General features: G+C 40.6%; 1 protein-coding gene across 1 annotated transcript in view; it reads left to right on the top strand.

Annotated features, from left to right (window-relative positions):
* Window positions 1-14,087, top strand: part of SLC6A19 (solute carrier family 6 member 19) — an 83,643-nt gene that overhangs the window by 67,475 nt on the left and 2,081 nt on the right. Inside the window, exon 11 of the mRNA XM_030549372.1 lies at window positions 11,443-11,605. Coding sequence (XP_030405232.1) covers window positions 11,443-11,605 — 163 coding nt within the window. The remainder of the gene's footprint in view (window positions 1-11,442; window positions 11,606-14,087) is intronic.

The raw sequence follows: 14,087 nt of genomic DNA, 5'->3' as shown, positions 1-14,087 counted from the left end.
TTTTGATTCCATCAGGGAACTGATTTGCAGGATCCCCTCGGAGAATAACATGAGGGGGAAAGGAGTCCAGGAATGCTGGCTGTATTGTAAAGAAGCCTTATTTTGGGTGCAGGAACAAACCATCCTGATTTGCAGAAAGAATAGCAAATATGACAGGTGACTGGTTTAGCTTAACAGAGAAATCTTTGGTGAGCTTAAACACAAAAAGGAAGCCTACAAGAAGTGGAAACTTGGACAGATGACTAGGGAGGAGTATAAAAATATTGCTTGAGCATGCAGGGGTGTAATCAGAAAGGCCAAAGCACAACTGGAGCTGCAGCTGGCATGAGTCAAGAGTATGTCCTTCTTGCCAAGAAGGCTAATGGCATATTGGACTGCATTAGTAGGAGCATAGCCAGCAGATTGAGGGAAGTGATTATTCCCTACTACAAGAAGGATGTCGAAAAATTGAAGAGTCCAGCAGAGGGCAACAAAAATGATTAGGGGGCTGGAGCACATGACTTATGAGGAGAGGCTGAGGGACTGGGATTGTTTAGTCTGCAGAAGAGAAGAATGAGGGGGATTTGATAGCTGCTTTCAACTACCTGAAAGGGGTTCCAAAGAGGATGAGTCTAGACTGTTCTCAGTGGTACCCGATGACAGAACAAGGAGTAATGGTCTCAAGTACAGTGGGGGAGATTTAGGCTGGATATTAGGAAAAACTTTTTCACTCAGAGAGTGGTGAAGCACTGGAATGGGTTACCTAGGGAGGTGGTGGAATCTCCTTCCTTAGAGGTTTTTAAGGTCAGGCTTGACATAGCCCTGGCTGGGAGGATTTAGTTGGGAATTGGTCCTGCTTTGAGCAGGGGGTTGGACTAGATGACCTCCTGAGATCCCTTCCAACCCTGATATTCTATGATTCTATGATTCCCCTCTATTTGGCACTGGTGAGGCCACATCTGGAGTATTGCATCCAGTTTTGCTCCTCCCCCACCCCCCCACCCCCCGTGCTACAGAAAGGATGTGGACAAACTGGAGAGAGTCCAGCAGAGGGCAACAAAAACGACTAGAGGGCTGGGCCACATGACTTATGAGGAGAGGCTGAGGGAACTGGGCTTATTTAGTCTACAGAAGAGAAGAGTGAAGAGGAATTTGATAGCAGCCTTCAACTACCTGAAGAGGCGTTCCAAAGAGGATGGAGCTAGGCTGTTCTCGGTGGTAGCAGATGGCAGAACAAGAAGCAATGGTCTCAAGTTGCAGTGGAGGAGGTCTAGGTTGGATATTAGAAAAACTTATTTCACTAAGAGGGTGGTGAAGCACTGGAATGGGTTACCTATGGAGGTGGGGGAATCTCCATCCTTAGACGTTTTAAAGGCCGGACTTGACAAAGCCCTGGCTGGAATGATTTAGTTGTGGTTGGTCCTGCTTTGAGCAGGGGATTGGACTGGATGACCTCTGGCGGTCTCTTCCAACCCTAATCTTCTATGATTCTATGATTGTAGTGGGTTCTCTATCACTGCTAGTTTTTAAAATCAAGATTGGACCTTTTCTAAAGAATATACTCTCGTTCAAACAGGAATTAATTCAGGGAAGTTCTATGGTCTGCATTATGCAGGAGGTCAGATTACATGACCACAATGGTCACTTCTGGGCTTGGAATTTATGAGAACTGGTTGACATAATTTTAGACTTATAAAAAGGTCTTTGACAAGGTCTAGCACAAAAGCCCACTAAGAAGCTAAAGAGTCATGAGGTGAGAGGAAATATATTTTCACAGATCAAGAACTGACTAGGAGACAAAAACAAAGAGAAAGATTAAATTGTCAATTTTCAGATTAAATGGTCAATTTTCATCATAGCAAAAGTGCCTCAAGGTTTAGTACTAGGTCCAGTGTTGCTTAATATATGTATTAATGATCTGAAAAGGGCATGAATAATGAAGTAGCAACATTTGCAGATGATACAAAGTTATTTAGGTGAGTGATGCCCAGAGGGGACTTGTGAGTAACTAGAGAGAATGAATAGGAGCAGCTAACAGGGGAGGTGGGAGAGGGTGGAGTGTGAGGGTGGCTAGACATATTCTTTAAACTTAAAGCCAAAAAAAAAACCCTGATAAAAACAAAACATCAACAAAGGAACTAACTTAGGAGTAAAAAGGAATGCAGGCTGAAGTCCAGCAACATAGTGTGGGCTATCCAGTTTATTGCACCCAATGCAGCATGTATGATTAGCTGCCCTATGGACAGGTGGTGTATGTGTGTGTTCAGTGCAAAGAGCTCCTGCCCCTCAGAGACCATGTATAGGCTTTGGAGACCAGAGTGGCTGAACTGGAGGAGCTAAAGGAAACAGAGAGGTACATAGATGAGTCTTTCTTGGACACAGCAGAATGGTCCCACTCCCAGTCTGACAGCTTCTATGCTGTTAAGAAGGATGAAAGTCTCAGGGAAGGAGAACTTCCAACTGGAGCAGAGGGAAATGATACAATAGTTGGGACTCTCTTTCCAGATGATGGTGTGGTATCCTCTTGCACTGAGGATACCTCTCTGGGAGAGGGAATTCTGGTTATTAGAAGAGACAGGTATTAGCAATGGGCAATTTGACCACTAGAGACATAGATAGCTGGGTTTGCGATGACTGGGAGAACCACATAGTGTCTTGCCTGTCTGCTGCAAAGTTTGTGGCTCTCTCAAGACATCTAGATAGCCTTATGTGTAGTGCTGAGGAGGAGTCAGTGCCATGGCACATGTAGGGAAAGCTATGAGAGAGGTCCTAGAGGCCAAATTTAAGCTGCTAGGTAAGAGATTGAAGTTCAAGACCTCCATGGTGGCATTCTCTTAAATGCTTCCAGTCTACACGCAGGGCCAGGTAGACAGGCAAAATTGCAGGGTCTCAATGTACAGATGAGATGATGGTGTTGGGAGGAGGGGTTTAGATTTATTAGGAACTGGGAAAATTTTTGGGAAAGGAGATGCCTATACAGGAAGGATGGGCTCCACCTAAACCAGAATGGAACCAGATTGCTGGCACTTAAAATTAAAAAAGTCATAGAGCAGTTTTTAAACTAAGGGCTGGGGGAAAGCTGACAGGAGCACTTACTTTGAACTGACACATACCTTAGGAGAAAATCTATTCATGGAGATTCTCTATGTCCTAATAAGGAGGAGAGGATGGAAGATGATAAAATACAGATAGGATCTGATGAGAAACAGTCAAATGAAAAAAGTCCCATTCAATTACATCATGTAATTTCAGACAGCTAAAAAGTGACAAGTTTTTGAAGTGCTTATATAACAGTGGCAGAAGTCTAAATAATAAGATGGGTGAAGTAGAGTGCCTAGTATTAAATGAGGATATTGATATAATAGGCATTAAAGAAACTTGATTGAATGATGATAATCAATGGGACACAGTAATACCAAGGTACAAAATATATTGGCAGGACAGAACAGATCGCGCTGGTGGGGCAGTGGCACTATATGTGAAAGAAAGCGTAGAATCAAATGAAGTGAAAATCTTAAATGAACCAAACTGTACCATAGACTCTCTATGGATAGTCATTCCATTCTCTAATAATAAGAATATAGCAGTAGGGATCTATTACCGACCACCTGACCAGGATGGAGATAATAACTGTGAAATGCTTAGGGAGATTAGAGAGGCTATGAAAATAAAAAAACCTCAATAATAATGGAGGATTTCAGCACTCCCTATATTGACTGGGTATATGTCACCTCAGGATGGCATGCAGAGAGAAGTTTCTTGACACCTTAAATGACTGCTTCTTAGAGCAGCTAGCCCTGGAACGCACAAGAGGAGAGGTAATTTTTGATTTAGTCCTAAGCGGAGCATAGGATCTGGTCCAAGAGGTGAATATAGCTGGACCTCTTGGTAATAGTGACCATAATATAATTAAATTTAACATCCCTGTGGCGGGGAAAACACCACAGCAACCCAACACTGTAACATTTAATTTCAGAAAGGGCAACTACAAAAAATGAGGAGATTAGTGAAACAGACATTAAAAGGTACAATGCCAAAAGTGAAATCCCTGCACTCTGCATGGATACTTTTTAAAGACACTATAATAGAGGCTTAACTTAAATGTATACCCCAAATTGAAAAACATAATGAGAGAACCAAAAAAGTGCCACTGTGGCTAAACAACAAAGTAAAAGAAGCAGCAAGAGGCAAAAAGGCATCATTTAAAAAGTGGAAGTTAAATCCTAGTGAGGAAAATAGAAAGGAGCATAAACTCTGGCAAATGAGGTGTAAAAATAAAATTAATAAGGCTAAAAACATATTTGAAGAACAGCTAGCCAAAGACTCAAAAAGTAATGGCAATTTTTTTCCCCAGAACTTCAGAAGCAGGGAGCCTGCTAAGCAACCAGTGGGGCCACTAAATAATTAAGATGCTAAAGGAGCACTCAAGGAAGATAAGGCCATTGCAAAGAAACTAAATGAATTCTTTGCATCGATCTTCACGGCTGAGGATGTGAGGGAGATTCCCAAACCTGAGCCATTCATTTTAGGTGAAAAATCTGAGGAACTGTCCCAGATTGAGGTGTCACTGGAGGAGGTTTGGGAACAAATTGATAAACTAATCAGTAATACATCACCAGGACCAGATGGTATTTACCTAAGAGTTCTGAAGAAACTCAAATGTGAAATTGCAGAACTACTATCTATAGTCTTTAACCTATCATTTAAATCAGCTTCTGTACCAAATGACTAGAGGATAGCTAATGTGAAGCCAATTTTTTAAAAGGGCTTCAGAGGTGATCCTGGCAATTACAGGCCGGTAAGCCTGACTTCAGTACTGGACAAACTGGTTGAAACTATAGTAAAGAACAACATTGTCAGACATATAGATGAACATCATTTGTTGGGGAACAGTCAACATGGTTTTTGGTGAGGCATGATTTCCCTTTACAATCCGCTAGAATTCTTTGAGGACAACAAACATGTGGACAAGGGGGATCCAGTGGATATAGTGTGCTTAGATTTTCAGAAAGTCTTTGACAAGGTCCCTCACCAAAGGCTCTTAAGCAAAGTAAGCTGTCATGGGATATGAGGAAAGGTCCTCTCATGGATTGGTTAAAAGATAGGAAACAAAGGATCAGAATAAATGGTCAGTTTTCAGAATGGAGAGAAGTAAACAGTGATGTCCTCAGGGGATCTGTACTGGGGGGCCAGTCCTATTCAACATATTCATAAATGATCTGGGGAAAAGGATAAATAGTGAGGTGGCAACATTTGCAGATGATACAAAACTACTCAAGATAGTTAAGTCTCAGGCAGACTGCAAAGAGCTACAAAAGGTTCTCACAGAACTGGGTGACTGGGCAACAAAATGGCAGATGAAATTCAATGTTGATAATTGCAAAGTAATGCACATTGGAAAACATAATCTGAACTATACCTATAAAATGATGGGGTCTAAATAAGCTGTTACCATTCAAGAAAGAGATTTTGGAGTCATTGTGGATATTTCTCTGAAATCATCCACTCAATGTGCAGCGGCAGTCAAAAAAGTGAACAGAATGTTGGGAATCATTAAGAAAGGGATAGATAATAAGACAAAATATCATATTGCCACCATATAAATCCATGTCACGCCACATCTTCAATACTGCATGCAGATGTGGTTGCCCCATTTCAAAAAAGATATATTGGAATTGGAAAAGGTTCAAAAAAGGGCAGAGATTAATAAAACTGGGACTTTTCAGCTTGTAAAAGAGATGACTGGGGGGGGGGATATAATACAGGTCTATAAAATCGTGACTGGTGTGGAGAAAGTAAATAAGGAAGTGTTATTTACTCCTTGTCATAACACAAGAACTAAGGGTCACCAAATGAAATGAATAGGTAGCAGGTTTAAAACAAACAAAAGGAAGTATTTCATCACACAACGCATAGTCAACCTGTGGAACTCTTTGCCAGGGGATGTTGTGAAGGCCAAGACTATAACCGGGTTCAAAAAAGAACCAGATAAGTTCATGGAGAATAGGTCCATCAATGGCTATTAGCCAGGATGAGCAGGGATGGTTCCTTAGCTTCTGTTGCCAGAAGCTGGGAATGAGCAACAGAGAATTGATCACTTGATGATTACCTGTCTATTCCCTCTGGAGCACCTGGCATTGGCCAGTGTTGGAAGACAGGATACTGGGCTAGATGGACCTTTGGTCTGACCCAGTATGGCCATTCTTATGTTATGTTCTGATGTTAAACAAACTAGGTAAATGATCAACATGAATGCAAATTAAATGGTGTCAACAAATGAAGATTGAGTTGTTTAAATTTTTCCTTCCATACACCTTACAAGATTCTAAATTAATTGTGTGTACTCCGGAAAGGGACCCTGGCATTGTTGTGGACAGCTCTGCTCATCAATGTGCAGCTGCAATCGAAAAAGCAAATAAGATTTTAAGATGCATAAGGAGTGGGATGGGATAGACAGTAAGACAGAGAATATTGTAATTAGGATGAGCAGACAGCAAGTGTGAAAAATTGGGATAGGAGGTGGGGGGTAATAAGTGCCTATATAAGAAAAAGCCCCAAAAATCGGGACTGTTCCTATAAAATTGGGCCATCCGGTCACCCTAATTGTCGTGCCTTTATATGAAAGAATTGTATTACCTCATCTGCAATATTGTGTGAAAGTACCGGTCACCCCATCTCAAAAAGAATATAAATTCAAGGAACAGTGAAAAGGATGATTCAGGAGCATGGAAAAATTCTCAAGTGAAGAGCTATTAAAAAAATAAAGGATTTAGGATTAGGATGTGGGGACATGATAAAAATATATGAAATAATGAATGTTATAGAGAAGTGAGATCAAGAGCTTCTATTTTCCCTTTCTCACAATACATGACAAAGGAACATTTGATGCAGTTAAAGGTGACAAATTCAAAACTGATTAAAGAAATACGTTTCATATGATGTGTAATTAGACTGTGGAATTTATTGCCACAGGAAGTTATTCAGGCTAAGAATTTAGCAATATTCAAAAAAGGATTGGACATTTACATGAGTAACAAGAATAAGCAAAATTATAGTTAATGATAAAATTTTTGGAAAGGATATAAAATGTCATACTTTAGGGCATAAGCCATTCTCTAAATACTAAAGACCAGGATGGGACCTAATATTGGGGCAGATTATCCCACATTCACCTACCATAGGGTTCTTACACAGTCCTCTGAGGCATCAAGTGCTGGCTACAGCTGGAGACAAGATACTGGACTAGATGGACCTCAGGTCTGACCCACTGTGGCAATGCCTATGTTCCTAAATATGAAAAACAAAATCTTTAGGTTTTTAAAAAAGATTTCTACACAACACCATTCCTGAACAGTGTACAGTTTATTCCTGCACGTTTTGCAGAATCTGCCAGTGCCTGCTGTGCAGTGCTTAAGTGACATTGTATTGAATTGGGCAGTTCTAAATATTAAAAACAAACTGCACAAGCTTAATGTGATACGAAGCTTCTACTCTTGTGGGCAACAGACTGTGCAATCCTTCCAGTAACTTTGTGTCCGGGTCCTTTCATCCCTTATTCCCTGTTTTTTCTCAGCTACTGCTGGCCCAGCTTCCTGGGCCACTGTGGAGGCCACTATATCTCAGCACTAATTCTGCTGATGACACCACTTAATTCTCAGCAGCTCCCCAGCATTTCCCAGCACCACAATGTGGCTGCAGAGCTACCTCCCTGCTGGACTGCTCTCCAATTCACAGCCTTAGTGAGACAATTGCATTAGACAAGCCTTTTCTTTAGGAATTCCTTCCTTGCTGACTGCCTGTTCAATATTAACTCTCTTCAGAACATTTTTCCCAGAATGCCTTTCTGGAGCTGGCCCTTTAAATTTGATAGAGCCAAGCAGGTGGAGCCTAAAAATGTCCATTTTCCCACTAGCTGCTGCTTGGTGCATCTCCACCTCTCTCATCCTATAAGCATTAATAGCTTCTATTTATGGCGTGTTTTCCCCCAGGTTTTTTCTTTCTAACGCCTGAAAGGAGGGCACACTTCACATACTTTCCGAATCAAGAAAGAACCTGTTTCCTCAGTTTTAGGTTCTTTTTCCATCCCAAATAGAGACATTAAGTCCACATTTAAATTTTCACTTCTGTTGCTGGTATATTAATTTGTACTCACAAGGATGGAGTGTTAAACACCATCTAGGTAATTTAGGCATTTTATCTTTCATGTTGACCATCCAGATTACCAGATGGTCAATCAATAATAAAAATTCTCATCCTAAAAGGCAGTAATATAACCTCTCAATAGCCCATTTGATAGGTAAATAGATTAAGGCCACAAAGGACCATTATGATCATCTAATCAGACTTCCTACATAACACAGGCAATGGAATTTCACCAAGTGATTTCTGCATCAAATCCATAACTTCTGGTTGAGCTACAGCATGTTTTTTATGAAGACATTCAGTCTTGATTTAAAGACTTCAGGTAACTAAGAATCCACCACATACCAATGCAAGTTGTTCCAATTGTTAATTGCCATCATTTAAAAAAATATATACCTCATTTCTAGTCTGAATTCATCTAGCTTTGGCTTCCAGACATAGGATCTTGTGCTTTTGTCTGTCAGCACTCAGAAGATTTTCATAGATGCGTAACTTCCAAGGCCAGAAGAGACCACTGTAATCATGTATAATAACGACCATAGAACTTCCCCAAATTATTCCTTTTTGAACCAGAGCATATCTTTTTTAAAAAATTCACCCTCGATTTAAAAATTGCCAGTGATGGTGAATCTGCCATGAACCTTGGTAAATTGTTCCAATGACTAATTATGCTCACTGTTAAAAATGTATGCCTTATTTGTAATCTGAATTTGTCTAGCTGAATTTGTCTAGACTGTGATCAAGACATCTCTTAACCTCCTCTTGGATACACTAAATAGCTTAGTTTCTTTAATGTCTCACTGTGAGGCAAGTTTTCCAACCTCAAAGTATTCCTGTAACTTCTGCACACTTTCCAATTTGTCAACTGCTTTTTAAACTGTTGACATCAGAATTGGTCATGGTATTCTAGCAATGGTGTCAGTAAGGCTGAATAAAGTAGCAATAAAATTCCTTACTTCCACTTGATATAGTCCTACTTATACATCCAAGGATTGCATTAGCTCTTTGCCATCACATAGCAGTGGGAGCTCATGTTCAGTTGGTAATCCACCAGGACTCTTTCAGAGTCACTGCTTTCCAAAATATAATCCACCAGCCTGTAAGGGTGATCTGCATTCTTGGTATTAATTTATTTGGGTCAACTGCCATACACTCCTAGAAGTGCTAGTGGGGAGTAAGGGAGGGAGGAGATACTCTTTTTCTTAGGGAGTTGTTTCACGATAGAATCAAAGGCAGGAGTTCTCAAACTGGGGGTTGGGACCCCTCAAGGGGTCACAAGGCTATTACATGGGGGGTCGCGAGCTGTCAGCCTCCACCCCAAACCCCACTTTGCCTCCAACATTTATAATAGTGTTAAATATATAAAAACATGTTTTTAATTTAAAAGGGGGGTCTCACTCAGAGGCTTGCTGTGTGAAAGGGGTCACCAGTAAAAAAGTTTGAGAACCACTGATCTAAGGTAAATTACCCCAGGTAAATTATCATAATATAGCATACAGCGGTCCCTAGTGAACTTCATGGAATTGCCTTCTTTTTTCCTTTCCCTGGAAATAGGAAGCTCTACTTTGGGTAATTTTTCTTTTTAGATCTCAAAACCGTTTACAACGGAAGATAAACATCATTATCCCCATTTTTCAGATTTGGAAACTGAGGTAAAGGCCAACATTTTCAAAAGTGGCTTCTGATTTTGACTGCCAAACTGAGACCCATTGGGCTGGATTTTCAGAAGTACCAGTCACCCACACAAATCCAGTTGAACTCAATGTGTGCTGTAACTATTCAGCACTCTAAAAAATCAGTCCTAAGGAGTCCCAGAATGCCTCAAATATTATTATAGATTTTAAGAGAAAAAATAATATATCCCATCAAAACTGAAAATGTTTGCAAATAGAAACCTTTACTTCCATTTAGGCACATCCCCCACCTTGATACCATATTTTTAAGACTTAGAAGCTTTACAATAGCATCTGGGGCTCTGTCCCACTCACATAAAAGGAGAAAATATATGTGATAGTTTATCTTCATCCTGATTATAGGTACTGACTTTGAGGCTGGAGCATCCACAGAAAAAACAGTGAGTGCTCAGCACCCACCAGCCCCCCGCCGATCAGCTGTTCAGCGGGCCTTGACGATCAGCTCCTCCCCTTCCCCTAGTGCCTCCCATCTGCTGCTGGGAAGTGGGGGAGGAGGAATAGCTCAGTGGTTTATATATTAGCCTGCTTAAACCCAGGATTGTGAGCTCAATCCTTGAGGGGGCTGTTTAGGGATATGGGGCAAAAATCTGTTGGATGATTTAATTGGGGATTAGTCCTGCTTTGAGCACAGGCTAGGACTAGATAATCTCCTGAGGTCCCTTCCAACCCTGATGTTCTATAATTTGACAGGAGCAGGAAGAAGAGGGTGGAGTGGGACAGAGGAAAGAAGCAGAGCAGGAGTGGGGCCTTGGGGAACAGGGTGGAGTGGAGTTGGAGCACTTCTGGGGAAAGCTGAAAGTGGGCACATGTAATCCTGATTCTTTGCACCATTCACAGCTGTTAAGGCAATCAGTAGCTCAATCACATCCACCCTGAAGCAATCTACTAGACAGTCACAAAAGAGGACTGAAGGACACTTTAAAAAATGGCTATTATTAAGTAGCATGTGTGTGGTTAAAACAAGTTACAGTACTCAACTCTCCAAAATACAGTTGCTATGACTATCTAAGTGAACCTTACACACAAAAGCCACATTTTAAAATGCCTTCAATTTGCCTTCTCTCCTTTCAGGAATAAATGATGTTACACTTTAAAAGAAACAGTTCTGAGGCACAAACAGAAAAACCTTGAGAAGTTTTACAATACATCAGAGGGAAACTCAACTTACACTCAGTTATCCTATGGATGAAATCAATTCACACCCGTTCTTACTTTTTGAAGGCACCATGCCATAACATGATATCTTTGATCTTTTTGCTTTTCTTGATAATTACAAGCAGTGTGAAATCAGAAGCAGTCACACAATTATTGAAACAATGCATGTTTTTAAGAGTATTTTTCCTGGCATGCTTTTGGGAAATTTGATTCAAACTTATAGGATAATTCAATTATAGGATAATTCAGACTTATAGGATACTTATATTATATTGATATATTGATATTATATTGATATTTGCCTGAATCTTGTTTGTACCAATTTATAGTTTACTTTGGCATGGAAAGTTCTGAGAAGTACAGTTGGGGCATTTTACTTTGCATTTGTGCATGTGATTGGACAGTCTCTGAATGTGCTTTGTAAATCACTGTAGTGGAGTGAATTTCCAGAACTTGCTACCTTTGTTTTTAGGTTTAACAAGGATATTGAGTTCATGATTGGACACAAACCCAACATTTTCTGGCAGGCCACATGGAGAGTCATCAGTCCTCTCATTATGATAGTTATCTTCTTCTTTTACTTTGTGGTGAAAGTCAAAGAAGAACTGGTCTATATCATTTGGGATCCTAATTATGTAAGTATATAATGTCAAAACACATATCTTGAATTTTTTTATGTATTCCTCCTTTTTTCTGCACCTGTACTAATTACATCCATCTTCCCCACATTGCCTGTTCAACAGTGTTCTTACGAATACTGTGTTACAATGCATAAAATGGAATATAAAAAATTAAATGTTAGACCTTAGAACTTGCTATTCTAAATTCAGCCACAAATTAATGGGAATTGCTAGATAATGAATGTCTTAGTAAGGATCCTGCTGAGAGACAGGATCACAAGCTGAAGGCTGTGAACTTAGTCTTTTATAGAGTAGGGATTGCATAACAGTTTGAAATGTAGAGAACTGTCACTGTTAACAAAAGACTAGTGGGTCAGATTCTGAACCCATTTATAGCCATGAAAATCCATAAGAGCTGCAATGTGGTTGTGATGGGTTTTCCCAGTGTGCAGCCTGGAACTGGAGTACAACTGACCTTATTAACCTGGGCTCCCTCTCCCACTGTGATATTGTGACAAGCTGCAAACCTCTCCAGGTACAGCACTTACACAGACAGCCATGGGCAGGGACACACCCAGCTGAGTTACATGAATGCTTCTTCCACCCACTCATGAACTAACAATAGGGAGGCTCCAGCCAATTCCTCACTACTGCCTGGCCTTGCACCACTGAGCTGTACTGTCTGGCTCTGGTCAGAAGCCTGGTCAGTGTAAATGTACAACCCAGTCCGCCCCTCCCTCAAAGTAAAGAGGACATGCACCAGCTTTTGTTCCTGAGCATATTTCCCAAGCACTTCAACCAAAATGCACTGTTTTAGGTAAAATATAAAATGGATTCATTAATTAGAGAAAGATAGGTTTTAAGGGATGATAGGTGGTAGGCATAAAGGGCAGAGATGGTTACCAAAGAAAATAAAAATAAGTGCACAATCTAAGTTCTATATACTAAAGAGAATGTGAATCAAGCAATATGTCACCCTGATAGATAATACAGACAGGTTACAGATCTTCAGTACACAGGATAGAATTCTCGTTCAGCCTGGGACCACCTCCCCACTTCAAGAGTTTTTGTCCTTCAGATGTGTTTCCAGGTGTTGAGTTGTGAGGGAAATGAGGTCCTGTGATGATGGCACTTCTTTTTTATAGCTTCTTCCAGCTTGACATGGATCAAGCAGTCTCCACTGACTACATTTTTTGAGAAGTCTCCATTGTATGCAGTTCCTAGGATAGTTGTGAGTGTGGACTCACTTTAATGGGCCATCAGGAGCACCTGAAAGGCTGCTGGTGGGTGTTCCCAACCTCACAACACATTTCACTAACACAAACAGTAAAACTTGATCATAGAATATCAGGAAGGACCTCAGGAGGTTATCTAGTCCAACCCCCTATTCAAAACAGGACCAATCCCCAGGCAGATTTTTACCCCAGATCCCTAAATGGCCCCCTCAAGGCTTGCATGCACAACCCTGGGTTTAACAGGCCAATGTTCAAACCACTGAGCTATTTCCCACCCCCCTGTCAACTTTATAACTTAACATACAATGATAGCACATACAATACAGCAGGATTTTAATGTTCAACAGATTAAGACTTTTAAAACAATACTTCACAAGGCATACTTTGTACAAAATATATCATAACTATCTGATGGGGGTGAATATGAGGGTCCCAGGGTGCTGCTTTAAGGCACAGTGTGCCACAGTGGTTATTAGGATTTTCACTTGTGTAACTAGAATCAGAATCTACCTCTGTAGTCTCTGGGTCAGTCTTGTGTTTATTATACATAAATATTTTCTCCCAGAGAAAGGTTTACAAGGTACTGTGTATGGACAAATGAATTTTACATGAGCTTCATCAGGCTAAGAATATATGGAATCTAGTTGCCTTATGCCACACTGCGTACTATTTTTGCACTATATTTTATATAAAAAAACCTCAGCTCAGATTCAGCAAATGTCTTGCAATGCAGTTTCAACTTGTTATGCAAGTTTTGGTTGAACAGGCTGAGGTACATGTGCAACCAACATTACAGGAAAGACAATAAATATAAATTAAATATAAATATAAATTAAAAATAATTGTAACTGTGCCCCCAAGGTATTTTAACATCCTCTCACTACATTTCCATCTCCCCCACTCAGGCATTTAATTGACCCTTCACTCATTCCCACTGCTGGGCATTTTACCTTACCCCCCAATACACACTCTCTCTTCACGTGAGGGCATTTCACTTTAAGCTCCCCTCAAAGCATTGCTTTTTGTTTTCCCTCCCCCGTTACTTTTAGAAACCTCAGAGGGGGTAGCAATGTGAGTCTCTTCTTAGTGTCCTCCCACTTCAGGAGACCAGTGGTAAAAGCAAGAGCAGAAGTTGCAGAGCCAAGATAAGCATCTGTTCCCTGTCTTCTCGGCAGAGTCCAATCTGTTTCTGGCTCCTGTTGCCTCACAATGCTCAGGCCAAGAAGCAGATGAAGATACTGGTCCAACTCCCCACTTAAGAG

This window comes from Gopherus evgoodei, chromosome 2 (assembly GCF_007399415.2).
Source record: "Gopherus evgoodei ecotype Sinaloan lineage chromosome 2, rGopEvg1_v1.p, whole genome shotgun sequence".
Classification (NCBI taxonomy): Eukaryota; Metazoa; Chordata; order Testudines; family Testudinidae; genus Gopherus; species Gopherus evgoodei.
The sequence above is the reverse complement of the archived record's forward strand: the minus strand, read 5'-3'. Positions and strand labels throughout refer to the sequence as shown.